Source organism: Gymnodraco acuticeps, unplaced genomic scaffold (assembly GCF_902827175.1).
Source record: "Gymnodraco acuticeps unplaced genomic scaffold, fGymAcu1.1, whole genome shotgun sequence".
Lineage (NCBI taxonomy): Eukaryota > Metazoa > Chordata > Actinopteri > Perciformes > Bathydraconidae > Gymnodraco > Gymnodraco acuticeps.
Window position 1 is genome coordinate 548376 of NW_022992289.1, and position 21999 is coordinate 570374.

The 21999-nt window shown below is 39.7% G+C and overlaps 1 protein-coding gene across 1 annotated transcript; it reads right to left on the minus strand.

The window, feature by feature from the left end:
* Positions 1 to 1456: 1456 nt before the first annotated feature.
* On the minus strand, positions 1457 to 19833 carry gipc2 (GIPC PDZ domain containing family, member 2; the record flags this gene model as incomplete). The annotated part of the gene is given in 2 exon segments (XM_034207838.1): positions 1457 to 1642; positions 19216 to 19833. Coding segments are annotated over 2 exon segments (465 nt in total), but the record flags the coding sequence as incomplete, so codon positions are not given.
* Positions 19834 to 21999: the final 2166 nt, after the last annotated feature.

Genomic DNA, 21999 nt, shown 5'->3' on the forward strand with positions numbered 1-21999 from the left:
TGTGGGAACATATAAATAATAGTAGTTCTATTTCACACATCAATATGTTACATTTGAATATATCTGAAAAAGTTTGTCACTGAATTTTAAGCAGAGCTGAAACAAATATGAAATAATTCATTCGTCGATCGACACAATTATAATAGCCTACTATTTTATTAGATATGAGATTAACCGTGTGAATAAGTCCTCATAAAGACATGATGTATTCAGCCATGCACTGGAAATGTCAATATTTGATGTCATATTACACTCAAAATTCACTGCCTTTTCCAACATTTTACTGATTCATCTAGACAATTATCTACAGAATAATGTATTATCAATATAGATGATTATTAGTGCCTGCCCTACTTTAAAGTCGCTACAACAGCATTAAAACACCAACTAAGGCTTTACTGTGACAAACTCTGTCAGCTGCAGTGCTGTTGGGCATCACATGATGGCACATGTGAGCACTGTTATTGTGAGTAAGAGGTCTGAGACTAAATAAGCTCATTAGACCGGTTCGCATCTACAGAGCAGAAACACTGAGCTGAATTAGGACTTCCACTATGAGAGCAAGTGTGTAAAGTGACCTTAAATACACAAACAAGTCCATTTAGCAACTGCTATACTGATCTGTACAAGCTGTGGTTTACACAATAAAGTCATTTCAGTATCTTCAATCATTCATTCTCAAGTACTGTCGGTTTCCAAACACAAACATTGGGTATTTTTGTACAACTTAGACACAAAGAACAGAAAATATGTTAACTAATATTATTATTTTTGCTGCCTCTTAGCATATTATGGTAGACTGGTAGATTAGGATGGGAACTTCTTTATTTTTGTATGTACACAAGGGACTTTTATGACATTCTACACGACATGGAAAAAACATTATTTAAATACGTTTGTTAGTTTGAAACTATAATGAGCTTACTGAATCATTTGTATCTTGGTAGAGCTTCATTTCTGATATTGGAATGAACTAAATATATTTAAAGACAGCGAATCGCATATTGGTAAACATGACTTTACAGCAGCAAAGGATTCTGGTGGGATTCTTTTCGCCGCCAGCAAAGCGTGTTCCTGTGACGGAAAGTGTACTGCCGGCGAGCCTTGGCGGGGGGTGCTAGTGGAGCACGCGCGTGAACTGCGAAATCCCATCACTAATAGGTAAAGAGATAGTATCTATAAGGGACGGCTCTATTCAAAATTCAAGTCACGTGACACGATGGGACGTCATTTTATGCCAACCCGTGTATTTACTGTTTCTCCTTCGAGGATACAAGGAGTACTATATTACCATTCTGCAACACAAGGTTGAACAACAGATACTATCAACAGAAACCAAATGAAACAAAAAGTGCATTCCTGTGGTGCATCTTTGGGATATGCATCAGGAGGAACTCGACACCAGTGTGTTTCAAAAGGTTAAATGTGAAAAACAAGAAGCTCTGTCTCTTCGTACCTTTATGAAAGCGTATCCCGCTCCGTTGTCGGTGATGGTGAGGCCCAGAGCATCTTCAGATTTATGGACCTCCACCTCCTTCTTGATCCCTCTAATGTGGGCGAAGATGAAGTCCTCGAGGCCGATCTGGCCCCCCAGAAGCTTGTCCATGTCGATCTTGTGAGTGTTGAGGGTGCAGAACATGATCTGGAAACACACAGACAGGAAGCAGGCAGATTTAACACATAACAAATCAGGGTATGCAGGAATCCTGAAGTCAGATGTAAGACCTTTTTTAAGACCCTTTCCATACATTTTAAGACCTCATCGCCACTTGGAGTTTTAACCGGTTACCTTGGCGACACACTTTACCTCACATTGACTATATACAGTATTGATTATCCTTCCTCCTTATCTTCCAACCATTTGGACGCAGACTTGCATTTCCCCAAAACGATGCTGTTTAACAACCGGCGTAAACGGACCTTCGCGCTATCAAGCAGTGAGCGTGCGATGTCCCGTTCAGATGACGTCAAGTCCAACGGGATGCCGTAAATAAACTACACAGAATCACACTGCACACCTACGCAATGATTACATTCAGGCAGACTGTAGAATACAACCTCTTTGGACCATTTATAGACTTATTGAAAACAAGCTACAAAATGTAATACCTTGGAAAATGCCGTTTAATACTTTTAATAGCCTTCATTTTCATTAAATTGATGTATCAACTTTTAATACTTTTTAAGACCCCGCGGACCCCCTGCAAAGAGACTGACTTCAAAAAGAAGCATTATTAAATCTGAATCAGGTTTATTGCCAAGTCGGTTTAGAATCTAAATTGCAATAGCTGTGTAGTTTTAAAAGAGGAATGAACGTTTGGTGTTTTAAAGTATAGTAAGAAGAATGAGGTCGCTGAGCTTAAAAAGTAGTGTGGAAAGTTATTATGATGATTCAATAAAAGGTGATTGAATGCATTTAAAAAAAAGACTATAATCACTTAACATTTACAACAACAACAACAACAAAGAGGCCCTACTGTAAATGACAACATGTCTTCATCTTTAACACACAATCAACAGATGACCCTCATGTTAGTCGCAGCCTAAAGAGTGACGCAGATTCAAAAATAAAAGTGTTTGAGTGCAGATGACGCAGCAGTGTGCTAAATACAGGAATCATCAGGAGCTCTTCACTGCAGCAGCCAAGTTATGCCCTCTGTCCCCTCACAGTGTCCTCACAGTGTCCTCACAGTGTCTGAGTTTTAAGTCCTGAGCCTGTGATGAAGCAAAAGAGGAAAAGTGACCTTTCCTTCCTCGGCCAGAAATGTGGAAATGTGGCTTCACACCTAACGGTCTGCCACGTCTTGGCAGGAGATGTGATCCGCGGAAACACGATACACAAGCGGTCTGATTTAACAGCACTTTAAACCCCGGAGGAGGAGACCGATGGGAGTGAATCATTTATTACGCTCTCCTAGACAGAAGCTATTAATAAGATCTGTTTCAGCTTCTTTATTTATCTTATGCACAACAAAGCAGTTTTTAGCAGTAAGTGTCACAGGCTCCTTCCAACAGAGCATATTACATAATAATACTACTATCTGCGGAGACACTTCTTTTTTTTTTTTAAATACATATTTTTATTATCTTTATCATGTTTTTATAATTTTATTGTGTATGTTTGCAGACCGAACATCTAACAAAGAAAGTGTGAAAGAAAAGTATAAAAAGGAAAAAAATGTTAGTGCCACAGTTACCTCATTCACACCAACGGTGTTTCAGGGCCGGTTCGGAGCTGGAGCTTGAAAAGCACCAGGTTTTCCTGTTCACACCGCAGCGGAGCAGCCTCTTAGCTCCGGAATCCGGTTCATTTCGAGCACCAAAAAATGGTCCGGCCAGAGCAAAAGCACCACATACGTCACGCTTACGTCGAGGCGGGGCAGGGGCGGGATCAACTCCTGAACAACAAGCTGTGAGGGGTTTCCGCGCGGTTTGGCTTTATGAAGCAGGCACACAATGACGCAATAGCACCAGTCGGACTCTGGCAGTGTGAAAAGAGCCGGAGCTAAACCGAAGAACCGGTTCTGAACCTGAAAACCTCTAGCACGGAGCTTGAACCGGATTTGCGTTGGTGTGAATGAGGTAAATCAGAGCCGTATAATAGAAGAGTTATGACATCTCCGTTCACTCCAATGGACCACTTTTTTACAGCAATGGCGGATCGTGGAGCCTCTCATTCGTTCCCCGGAAGTTAGCGCCAAGGCTAGCAGAGCGGTAGAGTTGCAGCATAATAACCGTTCGTGACGGACTTTTAAAGGTAAGAAGAAGTTTAAAGATTTATATTGCGGATATTATCAGTACATCTGATTCAAATTAACATGTGTATTAAAGGATGTCAGTGGATTATCCCTAAATCAGTAGATTTAGGGAACGTTTACAGATAACAGATCAAGCTAGGATACCGAAGCAAGTTAGCAACAGACGTTGAACAACCTTTTAATTGTAAATTCCGTTCTCTTAATGTCATTTGGTCCAACGTTGTTGAATTAGAGAAGAGGGGCTTCTAAACGGGATTGTATGCGGGGGTGGAGGGAGTTAAATATTAGATAAATATAACTTTGGTGCGTGTAAGAGTGAGTGTTTTTAGCAGAGCCATATTGTGTCCTTGTGATTATGTTGATTATTACCTGCCTGTATAATGTTGCAGCTCAGCTGATTTTGGATTGATGGCAAAGGGAGAGGAACTTAAGTGAGTGTGAAAACACAAGGTAAGTTTAATACTACTGTTTTATATAAGTAAGCATACTAAACATGTATTCTATCACTGTATTATATAAGTAATCTTGTTAGTAACCTACTGTATGGCAGGTGGAGGGGCAGTGATGTTACAGGTGGAGGAGCAAGACTGCAAGACTGCAAACTCACAAGGCAGAGAAATCAGTTTGTTCTCCAGAGAAGAGGTTGATTTCACTTCAATTTTTTATTTCATATTTTCTAAAGATGTGGAAATGGCAACAAAAAAACGTGAGAGCTGTAACCAAGACAACTGTAACAACAGGAGTAGAGAGCCACCAAGGTTATTCAAGTCCCTCTCTTACTCCATTTTGCAACCCAAAACTTCCAGGTACATGACGGGACACCTTGCATTGTTTTTGTTGTTTGCCCTCCTCTGGCAGGTGGAGGGGCAGTGATCCATTCCCTTCTTCCCTCAATCTTTGAGACCTAATGTAAGTAGAAGACATGGCACTGTAAATGTTCATTAAAAATATTACAACACCACTTAAAAAATAAGAAATTACTTTTGTTACTAGAGTTCATACTTATTATACCTGTGTCACCTTCACACTATCGCTGTGATCATGAGCTATGGCTTTGTAGATACAGGTCCCGGGGTGAATCGTGGTGCAGGGGCCCTTCTCTTTTTGACCACAGGGCGATGCACGAAGATGGTGGGGTATAGCCTCTGCTCTCAGCCTAGTCTTGCCCTTTTTTGTCTTGACAAACTGGTCTGCATCAAATGTGCCTGCGGAGTGACTTGAGGTTACTTCACACACAGAACAACTCAGTTTTGTCTGCCCACATACATATTCCATAGTGGTTGAATACACAGTATTAGGAAACACTTTATACTTACTGGACATGTTATACTCATTACATACTGTATATACAATATGACCAAGAATGTGAGACAACTTTATAGAAATTCATATCACATATGTTACTGATGCCATTTGTCATACTTTGTTAAACTCACAAATAATAAAGTTCCATAACTTCAGTTGGGAACAAAGACCACACCTTATCTCCCCAAGGCAATTTCCCATCCAATAGGTGTGCTGTATAGGTGTATAACCCTTTCTCCTGTCTGTTTATCCCTCTTTCAGCACAAGAACCAGAGGGGGATTCAATGGAGCCTGAATACCTGCACTGAGACCCTCACCCTGCACCCTGAGTCTCAACTCTCAGTGTTTTTCAAGCCTTTCCCTGTTTTTTGTATTAAACAAAACATTAAGCTTTCCCAATGGTGGGGTTTTCGTTTTGTGAAAAAGTGCAAATGCAGTGTTTGTATATAAATCACATATTTGTTTGCTGTTGGTCGTGAAATTGCTCCTGCTTCCTCCGCTCTGTGTCAGTGGGGAAGCTGTACATTCGTACTCCTTTCTCTGAGCGATTGGAGCATCCCCAGGCAGCACAGCAAACCATGGTGGCGACTAGGAGGCAGCACAGCACACCAGGACAACACGGAGGAAAAGGCACAGACAAACTGCATGATATGCTATTCAATGTTTATTGAATTCCATGTATTTGCAATGGATGTTCCTAAAACAACACATTTAACATCATCATCATCATGCTGCTGCTGCTAGTCCTTTGATAGTCACCTGTCGGTCTCCTGTCTTTTCTGAAAGCCATAAAGATGACATTAGTCATTTAGATAACTTGTGTCCTCAATTACCATGGTTACTGAAACTACCATGAATTTAAGAAAATGGTAGACGTTAATCTAATCTGAATTTTAAAGCATTACTTTAGATCCCCTCTCTCTAAATATATCAATAAACATTAGAAAGTGATGCTCCTGACTACCATACAGGTTTAAGATAATATTGGTTTTAAAGAATTCAAAGCTATAAATAAACAGCAACAGGCTCTTTAACCAAGGCACTGTTAGCCTAACATGTAAACTAGTTGTTCACACTAATCCTAATATTATCACTTAATATTAGCAAATTCTATTTTATTTTTTAAAACATATTGATGTAAATACATACACATATCGATTTGTTGTATAAATATTGCAAATCAAAACCTTTATTCACTAATAATTACCAAAATCGTAGTTCTAATCTCCTGTTATCAATGCATTCACATTGCCCGCCATGAACTTCCGGGGAACGATCCTCTTCTACATGAACCACGTGACGATAACCGTTTTTTGGACTTCCGTTGTCGTAACTCTTCTATTATACGGCTCTGGGTAAGGTAAGTGATGCGTCCTAAAACCCGGAAGTGAGTTAGCATTTTACCACTTCCGGTTCCTTCGACAAAAAGCAAATGTGATTTCTCCATAGGATTTTGGAAAATAGCTGGAAATAAGGTCTGTGGTTGACACCCCATGGTTGACACACATTGAAGGGACAGATCACGTTTTGTTTACGATATTAAATACATCAGCAGTGACCCCGCTGGTGATTTCTGAAGAGTTTACGTGTCTGAAAAACGATGGTTTTTAACAAGTGGCTGAATAGGACTACAGAAGTTGTCCAGGCCGTAATTACACCGAACACGTAAAAACTCCGCTAAGTTTGTTTTCCCCCGTGTTCTGCTTGAAAGCAAGTACCTGCCTCCTGCAAACTGTTCAAACAAAAGCTTCAACTTGTAAAATTTTGAATCTGTATTTTTGAATATGGATCTTAAGTTGGCGTGACGTTGAAGCAGCGACCCTGCTGTAGTTCCTTTATAGCATAAAGTTAGCATTTTGATTCTGGCGACTAGATTTATGCTTCGAAAATTGTAAAAGTAGGATAGACATGTGGAGATTATCCGGCTGAATAAAACGTGATCCGTCTCTTAAATGTGTTTCAACCACAGACCTTATTTCCAGCTATTTTCCAACACCCTATGGAGAAATTGCATTGCTTTTTTGTCGAAGGACCCGGAAGCAGCTTAATCCCGGGTTTTAGGACGCGTCACTGTGGCACTCTATATAGAATTATTAATAAGTGTTTTTAAACTAATCATTTAATAAATTACCATAAGAAAAGTAATAGATTTTGAATCTAAATATAAATAATTCAAGTTAAAACAAGGGAATATAATACAAAAGAAAACGTATGTAATTCAAACATAGTTGCAAATGATTACACTGAAACTGTAAGTATAAGTATATAAAAGGTAAAGTGATCTACTTTAATCTCTATTTACCTAAGTCAACCTTATGAGTTATTTCCATATGCAGCCTCTGTTGTGATATGAGCTTCATACTCTGGCTTGGGAGAATACCCCGACAGGATTTAGTGTCTGACTTCCTGGTTGTACCACTTTGGAAAGGGATTGATTCGTGCTGCTCCATCAGGAGGATGACCTTTGAGCACCAATCAGGCTCTGGCAGAGAGGCCGGCCTTGTTTGGGCTTTTCTTGTTCACATACACACATACACATTTACCAACATGGCCTCATGCGTTGCCTTGGGAAACCAGACTATAAAAGAATGAGATTATAATAAAGGGAGGCCACTAGAGGAGGAGAGGAGGCGAGGGAGGGAGGGGTGTAGCTGAATTGATGGCTCTTTTCCATAACAGTACCCCCTTCCAGGCAGGGCATTACCCATGAGTGAGTGGGAGGCGGCAGCAGAGACGCCTACACCCGGTTACCAAGGCTGCGCCTGCTCTCAGCGTGTTCACACTGACGGGTGTATCTGGGATGCAGCGTCACACACACTGCAGAGCCACTGTCCTCCTCTTACAAACCTGAATCACTACAACAGATACTACACCTCCCACTGCCTGCACCACCCTGACCACAACCCTGATAACCACACGCAGAGGGCGAGTGAAAGGAGAGGCAGGGCCATCTGTTCAGAACCACACAATATAGAGACACTCATGAATCAAAAGAGGAAGATACACAATCGAGGGGAGAATAATCAGAGCAAATCTTAATATGAGTTTTGAGACGATACTAAAATGTGGCATTACAGCTGCAATGATGAGTCATAAGTTAATTATTCACGCAAAATGGCTGTTTTAAGCCTCGAAAAGAGAGAGAGAAGTTTCTTATTTAAAACAAGACTATTTTCTGATATCTTAAAGACCAAGCGATTAATCCTAGAAAACCATCGGCAGATAGATTGATAATGAAAACTATTGTTAGATGCAAACAAAATTTGTTGAAATGCTCACATATAGAAAATCTAGAATCTAAGATTATTAGTTTAGTTTATTTATTTATAGTGTCGTGGACAGTCCCCATCGATGAACTGTCGCAAAAACAGTAAATGGAGCAGCTTTAGCCGACATGGCTAATTTCCAGCTGTTGTCCCCGGCCAGATGGTAAGAGACACCCTTCAAATTACAATATATCAACAGCATTAGTTATAAAGAAATATCAAATAAAATAAAAAGGATGTAGGAGTAGATACAGGCGAAAGGATAAGAGAGAATAATAAACAACACGCGTTACTACATACAGTATGTCACAGATATAGCACATCACAATCACATAAGGGATGATCACAACATGTAACACACACGCGCCATACTCAACACAGACTAGTATGTGCAGGTGTAGTTCTCGGTGAACCACCGAGCTGTGAAGGTGGTATGTGTATGTATGTCTTTGATTTGAGTGGGTAGTGAGTTCCAGTTTTGTATTGCTCTGACCGAGGATGACTGACCAAAAGTACTCTTCCTGAATGGGACCGTCGCCACGTGTGGAGCTTCTAGTGGTTACGTTGAGTAACCAATGAGTTAAGAGGTGGAGGGGCTGTATTGTGCAGGATTTTGTAAACCAGAACGATGTTCCTATACTTTATTAACTCTTCCCAACTCAGGATGTTATGCTTGTTGAGGATGGTACAGTGATGGGAGCTGTGATAATGCTTTTGTCTCAGACTCACTCAAACATTAAAAAACACTAAGGGAACAGAGTTAGAGAAATACGTGTTTTACCAGTTTTGATAACCTGGTCCTTTTGTTTTGTAGGAGGGCCTCTGCAGAGAAATTGTCTCACTGGTAAAAAGCTACTTAACTTTAAACACGAAAGAAACCGACTGCATGGACAGCAAAGATGGTGGAAAACTCCCATGGTCCCGAGCCAAGTCACAAAGTCAACACATGTGGTAATCATTTAGTTTTGATTGAGACAGCAGCAGAAAATGACATCAAGTGATTTCCTTTTAGCTATAGCATGACACACTGCAGCAAAGCTACTCAATTGGTAACTGTAATAAAACTAATGACCTTTAGAGAGTCCCCAAGCTCTTGTAATAAATTGCAATTGAGACAAAATGAGACATTTGTCAGGCAGATATTCAACGATATACAAGTAAGAGAATACATGTATTGAATCTTTACAAATCTCCAGCTCCATGCATTGTGTCCAGCTAGCCCTCCAGCCTGTGTTTGAAGAAAGGTAAGTAAATACAGCCTTTAATTGGATCTACCTCTAAATGATGTCCTGCACTTAAACTGTGTTGACTGCGGAAACCTGTTCCTCTGTCCACTTACAGCCTCTCCAACAGATCTTTGAATGGCAGAAAGAGGGTACGAATGATTCAAAGGAGAGTTTCAGGCTGAAAGGAAACATGTCCTGTTTCTCATGGAGTTATTCCTGTGTCAGGTGTTTTTAGCAGTTAACAGGGAATGCTGATGCAAGCTGTGTATTGTGGTGTGGCTGAGTTTCCAACAGGACATCACATCCGTCAGCGTTTAAGCCACTAATCATTTACCAAATGTGCAATTCTTCAGAATGAAAACTGAGGGTTTGTTTCATAAAAAGGTGACTCGAAAACAGAGTCAGAGTCTGTGTGAGTGAGCCTGACAACTTAGGGAAGATACATCTGTTTCATAAAGTCAAATTAGAGCTAACCTGATTTTGGTTTTCAAGCACTGATCCATCAATTCAGAGTGAAACAAACATGGAAATACAAAACTGGGATGTTCAAAAACAAGAAGAAGAACATACTAAATAGATATATAAACTCATGAGTCAAATTTAAAAGCAAAAACTAACAAAACAAATGCCATAAAAAAAGCTAAAAATAACAGTTTACACTTGTTAGCGCAGAGGGTGTGCATTTTCTTTGTATGTAAAAGGCCTTAACAGAATGTATAACAGGCAAGATGCGACATAACTACAACACAAAAACTAAGTAACTTCAGATTGTCTGTCCTGCCCTTTTCCCGTGTTTGCAATAGACAGAATGATGGGTGTCCTGACCCTGATCCTCTGATTTTATTAAATAAAATAAAAAGGGACACATTTGGAAAAAGCTGCTTAATTATTGGGGTTTGGTTTAAAGTCATCAACAACTGAAACTATGTACCTCTGGTTCAGCCTGAGGTGAAGCTAAGACTGAGAACCAACCTGACCTGCTAAGATTATCAAACAGGATTCATTATCAAACTACATTTTTCTTAAAATAAGCGACAATAACTCAAGTAAGCCTGGTTTAACAGGTTGGTTTCTTGATTTGTGAATGCACTAAGAAAACACAGAATCCTTTGAGAATGAACTGCAGAATGAATGGGTTGATACCAATGCAGTAATAGCAGACCATTTACAGCTATGATGGGAGGGAGAGAGGTCAGTGAAGCAAACGGGGGTCAAACCATCTCGGATACATCACCCTACCATGCCAGACAGGTAATCATAACACACATTGTTTTTTATCTGAGTGTAATGTGTCTCCAAACACGCATCAATCCTCAGAGAGGCCGATAGAAAGCTCAACTCACCTCAGAAAAGCCCTGCAGGCTCAGCTGCCTCTGCAGCGCTGCAGGTAAACAACCACTTAAAGCCCTATAAAAACCACATCCAGTCCAATCAGGGACAAACAGGCACACACACACACACACACCTGGGGTCTGACCACAACACACACACACCTGGGGTCTGACCACAAACACACACACACACACCTGGGGTCTGACCACAAACACACACTCCTTATTAGTGTTGGATATGTCACACATGGAGAATTGTTGCTAAATTGCTCGACACAGGTGTAATGAAGCACAACTATATGTAACCACAACATGTCCACTTGAATCATGTCGCAGGATATCTTCAGAATGTGTTACTCATTTAAAGGGAAAGTACAGTTTAAGATATATAGGAGATGTTTAGATCATTTCCTTGAAAGAGTATTGGTCGTTCTATGGAACCATATTGTGATGATAAGAAACATGTCTTTTTAAAATATTTTTCTTATAATGATTTTAAACCAGTTTTGATTCTAGTCACAAAATCAGTAAATAAGTTACATTTTTCATGTTTAAAGAATGTTGTCAAAGGTATAAGCAAATTATATTACACTAACTGAACATTATTTGACAAGTAATTGTGTACTATTTGGGTGGCCACTTTACTTAAAAACATCTATAAATCGAGCAAAATCCACCATTCATTCTGAATTTACAAACTCATATTGTTTAGTTTTGGTAACCCCCGTCAGGGAAGTATTTATTAAGAAGAATGTCCATTTGCAGTGGGTTTTGAACTGGATTGCAATATAATGACTCTCTAATGTTTTACACACCGACATGGACTATGAATGTTGTGATGTTGGTTTGAGTTGGACTGGATCAGTACATTACACTACTATTAAAGTACTACAAGTGAGCGCTGGATCTCGGCTAATACAAACAGCAGACTCAAACTTCCTCAAATGAGATTTATTCCCCCCCCCCCACCCTGATGAACAAATGAACTGGCTGCGTACATGGAAGTACTCCCACTTGCAAACCAGCCAAAACAAAAAGGACAAAATACACTTGTTCTTTAACACGACCGCAGCGCAGATATTCAAAGAGTAGACAAATGTGTGTGTGTGTTCCTGGTGAGCACGCTCTCACCGCAACAGGTGGACAAGAAGCAACGTCACCGAGCCACACCTCAAACTCTGCAGCTGAAGAGGACAACAACCAGACTTTGACCTGAGCACATCAAAAGATCCAATGCTTCGTGTAAAGACTGAAACACGGTGTCTTACATGAGATAACATGGAGACTAAGCCGAGTTTACGTCATATATTCTGCTTCCTAAATAAAGTGACTTGGTTTAACATGAGCGCTTGTGTCTAATTAAAAAGACACCACGATGCTTTATTGCAGTATTTTTGGAAGACAATGCTATTGTTCATTACATAATTCATATCAGGCCCAGCCAAGCACTCATAACCTCAGAGCCCTAGAGAGGTTTAAAAACAGACACAGCTATGGTTTCTAATGGCTCCATGTGCGACAATTAAAGTCCTCTAGTTTACTTTAGTGTCACGCTAAATTGAATGAGGCAGTTCCAAAATGACTGTTAATGATTAGTTTCTTTACAGCAGATATTTTAGCAGTATAATTTATGCATGATTATTATTATCGAAGCAACATCTGCCAATTTATTTAACTGAATTGACTACCGTTTAACCCACATGCCATGTTGTATACTGCACACATGTTTTATTCAGCAACCAGGTTGGACAGTAAAGTGAAATCTGTTGGAAACTGTTTTGATCATCTGAATTTAAGAAGGTATACAATTGACTCATATTTTTTGTTTTTCTCAGAAAAATGTTACCAGAAAAGGCAGAATTAAAATGTTAACAAACAAGTCACTATGCTTGCATAAACTCCAACATCAGATTTAAAGGTCACCTATCATGCTATTTTTAGGCAATAGCATAGGTCTCAGATATATACAAATATATTTTTTTTAAAAAGTGTTTTGCTCAAAATACCAAACAGACCACCCATTCTAGCCATGCCTCATATCCCTCTATTTCACTTCCTGTTTCAAAAGTGCTGATTTGGGGTTTATAGCTTTTGTTTTGATACAAAATAAAAAAGGAGGGGGCTGAGCTCATGTGGGACCCGGCAGCTACTGTCTAAACTAAATGCTGCCGTGATGAAACGCCATATCATGGATTATCAAGGATTCTCTCTGAAACAGTTTGGAGCTCAAAGGCTTTCTCTCTTGCCGGTTATACCACAAGGTGAGTTCCTTTTTATTTCCTGCTTCTTCACACACATGCTCTCCAGTACAGGTTAGCTCCGAGTGTTAGCGATGCTAATGTAAACATGCACCGACCATATTACGTCCAAAACAGTCGGGCATTGTTTCTGAAAGCAACGTTTCTGATAGGGCCGTGGGTGTAAAGCCAGCCTACATTTCCAATATTACGTCATATCGGACGCAAATCTGGATCAGCTCCGTTGTAGCCCCGTTTTTAGAGATTTGGGTACGGAGGAAAAGAGAGAGGGTTTTATTTTCTGATGCTGCGTGAGCTCCCTGACACACCGGGGATACATGTAGAAAATACATCAAAAAGTGCATTTTGCATGATAGGTCCCCTTTAACTTAGATCTAATTTTACATTGATAACATGCCAAAAAAATGACTAAATAGTGTCTGATTTCTTATTTAAAATGACACAACAAATTACTTTTAAAACCATCTTTAACTATATCCTTTCTCTGGGATGTGTAAAAGAATAATTTTCTTGATATGGAGGTCTATGGCTCAGATTTAATCTTTTATTTACAGCTACTTGTGATATTTTGTATATGTACATGTGTATTAATAGTACATCAAATACATATTCATGTTGATTAAAGAGCTAAAGCAGATGGCTTAAGTGTGATCTCAGTGGGAATTATTTTCTTTCAGCACATTTTGAGAGTAGGCTGTGTTTGACAGTTATGTGATAAAAAAGATGTCATGATGCACTGGACCCTCCACTTGCTCCTCCCCCATAATACTGACTATAATGTGACAAACACCATTGAGTATCATCATATCATAAAGAAAGTAGATAAGAAGATAGAGAAAATAATCAAATCCTACAGCAGAAAACTGAGATCCAACTTGAATCTTAATTCCTGAAAATCGGATGCCGTCAGTTTTCCCTGCAATAAATCCTACAAGTATAATGTTCAGGTTTTGTTCCAACTGTTACAGAAAGATGCTTTTTTAACTTAATGGTAATTTGGAATGGACAAAATATCAGTAACACCTTTTTATAGATTGAGAAAAAAGTGTCATTTTGGTATCGTAGCACACCGTTGGAACCAGAACAAAGCCTTACTTGCAGGTATCCATCGAAAAGTAGATTGTAGTTTGTTTTATCTATTTTTATTCTGGGATAGAGAGGTCCACCTCCAGTCAACACGCGCAGCAGGGGGAGGTTTGTGGTGTTTATAGAGGGAGGAGGTCTGGGCAGAGTCCTCTGGGACGAGTTATCTGGTCAGATTTGAGGCGATGCCCACCGAGCAGGACGTGAGGGACTTCCTGTGGTAAAAGCTGTGGAGTACAACAACTCACACTCCATCCTTCTGCGTCTGTCTTTGTCTCCGTGTTACTATCTATTCCACTTTTCAGAATAGACCATTAAGTGGCACACAAACTTTCTACACCAAGAATTAAGCTTTGTTGAAAATGTGGGTTGTTCTTTTTCTTTTGTTACCTGCTTGGCAAGATTCAAAGCATGATTTCAGCAGGAAACTGTTCATGTGGCAACGACAAAAATGAACAACATTGGGAATCTTTACTGGTCCGGTTATATCGAGTTTCACTAACTTTACAGAGGGGTGGGACAAGGGATCCAGTTGATATGATTTTATTAATATCAATGACATTATCGATTCTGCTAATCGATACAATTATTTGTATATTTCCTTATTTAATCCTTAAGAATGTCCTTGTGGGAAAAATAAGCCTTCACCGGTTTTAAGCTTCAACCCAGTAATTGCAGGGGTAGACATTAAGGGTAAAAAGCCACTGGCCCTCCGGGCCGGTGGAATTGTATTGTCACTGGCCCCACCATTGTAACCACTGGCCCGGAGCATTCGTCCAAAAAAAAAAAATCGACTAATAATGAAGAAAATTAACACATTTGTTGCAATAGTAATTTATGCACTAACTACATTACTACTTGTACTACAACATTTGAACAATCAGTTCTTCCTCATTTTCCTCAATTGTTCACATTTGGTTTATTAAAATAATGATATTGTGGTCATTGTTAAAAAATGTCTGCTATTATTATGAGTATTATTATTTGTATAATGCACTTTCTGCCTTCCTGTCATTAGGAGTTAGACATGTAATGGCTATCAGATTAGATCCTTCATTATCCTAAACTGCTGGGACATTTCCCTAAAGCCAATACCTTTATATGTTCTACTCTTCACTTACTGTCAGCATAGGTCGGCATTGATGTACAGAGCCGTACAGAAGACCTTGTTTATATTTGCATCATATTGAGAGGTGCAGTGACGCGTCCTAAAACCAGGAAGTAAGCTGCTGGTTCCCTCGACAAAAAGCAACGGGATTTCTCCACAGGGTTTTGAAAAATAGCTGGAAATAAGGTCTGTGGAAAACAAACCTGTTTGATAAATGCACGTTTTGTTCAGCTGGATAATCTTCACATGTCTACCCTACTTTTATAATGTTCGAATCATAAATCTAATCGATAGATTATAAAAAGGGTTTTAGGATGCGTCACTGCACCACTCTATAGAAGCCAACTCCATCGATCAAGCTGGCTGAAACTTTCTCTCCCTCTTCTTCTCATACTCCCTGTCACTCTCCTTTAACTCATCCGGTGACTTTCTTTTATTTGAAGATTGTTTTTTGCCCGGCGCTTGGCCGGTTACCGCTGGTATTAAAAACATTTTTGGCGAATGGTTAGGTGGCGCGATAGTCTGTAGTGAAGGAGCGCGCTCCCGCTCGCGGGAGCCTGCTCGCGCTGCACTCCGCAGCAAACAGCTGTTTGCTTTTCACCCAACAACAACAAGCGACTCACGAAACGCTATGTTGTAGCGTTAATAAACGAAACAATTTAACTAAATTGCTAGTCAAAATACCAATACCACAGGAAACAATTTTTTTTAAACAATATTTTTAGTGGCCCGAGCGGGCAAGTGGAAAGTACGTTATGCTGGCCCGGGGTGTCTAAATAGTGCTTCCGGGCCAGCGGGCCATTTATAATGTCGAGCCCTGAATTGTATTATTTAATAACAATTTGTTTATCCTGCCTATGTGGCGCTAGTGTAGTTATAACATTGGATGTTTAACCCTGGTAGACATCCTGCTGCTCAGTTGGAAAGCAGTGTCAATCGTGCGTACTGAGTAGAGAGAGAGTTAAATACATGGAATTCCAGGAATTCAAGCCTGTTTTATGTCAAAAGATCTTTCCATGTATTAGTGGTGTAGTAGTGATCCACCTTTACTTGGGATGACCCTTTGACAGATATTACAAGTAGGACTGTTGTCATTTTTCTTCGTGAAATGAAGTCTGCTTGGCCATGACTTTTTGAACGTTTCCAGCAGCGTCGAAGCAGAGTTTCACATCATTCGGTATGAGTTTTCGCAACATGCACTTATCTGAAAACCATGCCTGCGTCAATAAAAATGAAAAACCTCTGAGGCATAATTTTTCACTTAACTGGAATATTTCAAACCGGTTCTCAATTCCTATCCCTATACAAAACCGTAGTGTTAAAGCTGGCACACGATCAATGATTTGCTCAATGACACTTAGGCAGGGCAGTGTTCAGAGACATAAAAGTTTGAGTACCAGTAGTTTCAAACAAGCTGCTAGAAATGTGCTGAAATCCAAAATCCCATTAGCTCCTCTTCTGTGCTTGTTGTTAGGAAAAGAAATGGCAGTAAGGCAGTTTCTGTACTAAACAAGTCTAGACAGAACAGTCCTAATGAGTGTTATTGATAGACATGATAGAACATATACCCATAGAACATAGCCGAGTGAATAACTGCAGTTAAAGCCCCTCAAGAACATTTCCCACGATCAAATGGCGAGTTTCAGGGAACGCTCCTCTTATCACATGTAAATCTTTTGTGATGTCGTGTATTGTGTGATTCACGGTGTACCATGACACCTGAGAAATTCCTTTCCAACTGTCACACTTGTTGGATGAAGCGACTGTATCTCTTTGGGGGGGGGAAGGAAGTTCCTGTCTGCTGATTTTACAGCACAGCAGACTGATAACAGGCTGCCACGCCGGACTATCTAGTTGTATTTCAGGCTGACAAAAGCCAAACATGCCACCCACACTTTCCTTTGAAAAGATGAGCTTAAGCAGTCTGGGCTGAGAGGAGGAAACAGCCGGCTTTTGTTTTCAGTATCTCCTCCTCATTGACATGCTTTTCATACTGCTTGCCCTGCAGAAAAACATGATGCTGAATGAAACTGTATCTAGAGGTATCCAGTGACTTTATAATGATGATAAGACAGAGCTATCTTAATATTGCAGAGTTAAAGGTGTGCACCGTGCAATGCTGGCAAGGCGTGCCTTTGCAAACATCATATAGCTTTGACGTGGGACAATAAAAGTTGACTTTAAATGGACACCACGTGGATAATCTCTAAGAAAAGCGACTTATAAAACTGTTTACCCAAACCTTTACTGCTGGTATTCATCTTGCAGTAGTGAGAGGAGGACTTAAGATTCTTTACTTAAAAGGTACAATGGAGAAACCAGCTCGAGTGCGCTAGAATTTGAAAGTAGACAACCGGAAAAAATCTGCCTCTTCCTTCAGACTTCCTTACAGAGCCCCTCCAACACACACGAACACACACACGACCAATGAGGGCACGAGATAAGTTTGTGAAGGCTGACAGGCAGGTAGGCCATCCAGTTATTTTAGCAGATGAGTGGTCGTGCTTTTTACAGCTTCCACAGACGACATTTTTCTATGTATTTATTGATTTATTGTCATTGCTATCAAGATGTTAAGAACATTCTATGGAATATAACAAAAAGTGTTTCTGAAGTGAATTACCTACCACACCTTTAAGTAAATGCAGGAATACCACAGTGTAAAACTACACCGTTAGAAATGTACTGTAGGTATTTAAGTATTCACAGCTAAATCCACCTAAAGATCAAAAGTAAAAGTAGTAATTTAGCTGACAAATGGCTCCTGTCCCTGATGCAAAAATGAGTATTTCACTAATGTACTTGGTTGAGGTGGAGTTAGGTTTGGTCAGGTGTTTTACAATTCATGGGTCTCGAACAGTCACAAGATACACCTGGGGGTTGTGATTAAAAGGGTAGGAAAGAAGAATCCAAGTTGATTACAACTACATGAAGTTGCATCATTTCAGTTAACTGTTTTGTAATCTTAGTGTTTGTTTAACAGTTCATATTTTGATCTCAAACAGTAACCTTAAAGGTTTCAGGGAATATATATATTGCTAACAAAGCACTTATAAACTAATAAAGGACTGGCTTATCTAAAGCCAGTTGAGTAGCACTTGAAATGTTTTGGCTCTATGAAACCTGATATACTATATGATTCTGTTTTCTTCAAGTTTGTATCGTGTTGGTCGAATGCACTTATTGTAAGTCGCTTTGGATAAAAGCGTCAGCTAAATGCAATGTAATGTAATATACATCTCTAATGTAACTTATAATAACTCTGTCACCTGAAACAGACAAGGGACCAGTGGCGTAGTGAGTTGGGAGAGTTTGAGTTCACTATTTAACAACTATGGATTGTGTTTTATTAAATTATCAATTACCTTAATCTGAAAGGAAACGTATTGCCACACTTATTAAACATGTGGCTTTGAAATGTAGGAGTAAAACTGCTGAGTTTATGTCAAGAAACAAGTAGTGGAGGAATTTAATTTAAAATTGTTTTTTCTTAGATTTGTTTTGTTTCATAATTGTGTTACTTTATATTATATACATTTAAGAGGGTAAGCATGTCCTTTGTACTCAATTTAAATGATGTAATAACTTCAGTTACTTTACGTATTAAGATTGCCAATACAATATGTTTTAAACTAATAAAATATGATGTATACAAAATATACCTAGAAGTAGGCTATGCAAAGTGACTAAAAGTAGCTCCACTTGCAAGTGATGAAGTGATTAAAGATCATACTAAATTTATGAATCCAATCCAGTGATATTATATGTGGGCAATTATCAATTTAAAGTAGCCTTGTAGCGAATACTTTAAATTAAGCACTTGAACGCACCACGAAATCACTTCCATGACTCTTTATAACACCAGGTGAGCTCTTCTTACCTCAGGTGGGCTGATATTAAAGGCTTCTGCTATCTTCCCGTACAGTTCCTTGACGTTGGCGAAGCCCTCGATCCTGCCGGTGGGGCTCCCGTGCGCGAGCTGCGTGTGGAACACCAGTTTGGGCCTCAGGTTGGCCGGTGGAGGCGGTAGACCTGCTCCATTCACCGAGGATTTATTAGCCAAGCTCCCAGCACCTGCGTGTCCGCTGCCGACCTCTTCGTTTTCTACCAAATGCTCCTTCGTCGACTTGTTTTTCTTCCTCCATGGTCCCAACGGCATCTTTTTAGTTGTTTTAGTACGTTTTTCGACGTCGGAAGTTAATAAAAAGTCCGTTGTTATAACATTTGAACCTGTTGAGTCCTCCAACGGTCGTGTTTACTTCCTTCTTTCCTCCGAGATTTCCTGTCTTCCTTCCTTCCACTTTTCCCTCTCCTCACCTGCCCCACACAGATTAGCTTTGTTCTTCGACAGAGGCTCTTGTAAAACAAAAAAAGGTGTAGTGAATATTCAACAGGTAGGAAGGTGGTGAGTGTGGGATAAACTCTGACACAACCTGCTGGAGACTTCAGTCCGCAGCTAACAATAGCTGCTCTGTTTGCCTATCAGCGGGGCGCAGGCGCAGTGGGACCGACCCGGGATCAGCCCAGTGCACCTGTGCTCCATCACAGGAAGGAACAGCGAAATTAGACAATTATTCTGGTATTTATTTAATTACGTGCTGCTGCAGGTAATTCTATGGTGGAAAAATATTTCAGATATTGTACCTGTATCCTACATTTGCAGACTGCACTTCACAGCTCTCCCGATTTTAATTCTGACAAATTACATTTATAAGTACTTTTCTTATAGGCAAGGCAAGGCAAGGCAAGGCAAGGCAAGGCAAGGCAAGGCAAGGCAAGGCAAGGCAAGGCAAGGCAAGGCAAGGCAAGGCAAGGCAAGGCAAGGCAAGGCAAGGCAAGGCAAGGCAAGGCAAGGCAAGGCAAGGCAAGGCAAGGCAAGGCAAGGCAAGGCAAGGCAAGGCAAGGCAAGGCAAGGCAAGGCAAGGCAAGGCAAGGCAAGGCAAGGCAAGGCAAGGCAAGGCAAGGCAAGGCAAGGCAAGGCAAGGCAAGGCAAGGCAAGGCAAGGCAAGGCAAGGCAAGGCAAGGCAAGGCAAGGCAAGGCAAGGCAAGGCAAGGCAAGGCAAGGCAAGGCAAGGCAAGGCAAGGCAAGGCAAGGCAAGGCAAGGCAAGGCAAGGCAAGGCAAGGCAAGGCAAGGCAAGGCAAGGCAAGGCAAGGCAAGGCAAGGCAAGGCAAGGCAAGGCAAGGCAAGGCAAGGCAAGGCAAGGCAAGGCAAGGCAAGGCAAGGCAAGGCAAGGCAAGGCAAGGCAAGGCAAGGCAAGTTATTTATTTATTTATATAGCACTTTTCAACACAAGGCAATTCAAAGTGCTTTACAAAAAATGAAAGAGATTAAGAAAATGGCATTTAAAATCAGTCATTAAAAAGAAAAGCTAATAAAATAAACATTAAAAGAAAAAAATACATGGCAGTCAATTAAACATTAAAAGAAAAAAGTACATGGATAAAAGTTACAGTGCAGTCTAAGATATGAATAGTTCAATTAAAAGCAGCGACAAAAAGAAAAGTCTTCAGCCTGGATTTAAAAGTAGTCAGAGTTGCAGCGGACCTGCAGGTTTCTGGGAGTTTGTTCCAGATATTTGGAGCATAATAACTGAACGCTGCTTCTCCATGTTTAGTTCTGACTCTGGGGACAGAAAGCTGACCAGTCCCTGAAGACCTGAGAGATCTGGATGGTTCATAATTTAGCAGGAGGTCAGAAATGTATTTTGGGCCTAAACCATTATATGCTTTTCTTTATATGTTTATCTTGTAGAAATAAAAAAATGTTTACCATTATTTTATTTTTCTTTAACATAATTTTTTTCAACATTTGCTTTTATTTTATTTATATTTTATGAATGTTACATTATATACCAAAGCAATTTTCCTTTTGGGTGAAAACTTGGTAAAATACATTATTTTCATTCGAAAAAGGAATGCATTCATAATCTTAAAGGAATGTTAATGCACATTTCAGATTAAACTAATCAAATCGCTGGATTATAATTAGTGATTCATCTGTATCTGCAAATTAACTGATACTATCAGACACAATGACAACTTTTTTTTTACTTTTAGGTGCTTAAGCGTTTACTTGAGAAACTTTAAACGTATGACTTTACTTGTAACAGAGTATTTTATTTATGTAGTATTTCTACTTTTACTATAGGTCAAATATCTGAGCATTATTTCCTCCACTGAAACAAACAAAAGGGGTTTATTTGTTTTTGTTGTGTTGTCTTAATGTTTTCCCCTTTAACAAACACTATATTTTTCCTCTTTTTGATACCACAGTTTAACATCAGCATCAGTCTCACACACATAGAAGGAGCAGTGTTTACCCTCCACCCTCCGTGGATGATAGTGACTCATCATTTGCACAAATCTCTCACACACACATATTGATGTGTGACAAATCTGTTCTAGCAAAAAGAACAATTTGTATTCCAGAGGCTTTGTCTTCTGTCTTCTTTTAGAAAATAATCTAACACATGTTTTATAAAGATAGAACATTTTACTTTCTACTCTAGTAATGTACCTAAGTACAATTGTGAGATACTTTTTCTTTATTTGAGTTTTTCCCTTATGCTACATTATTATTCTACTCCACTTCATTTGAAAAGGGATGTATTGTTACCGCAACTCTTAAAAAGTACAATAATAATTTGTACAGCTTTAGTTACC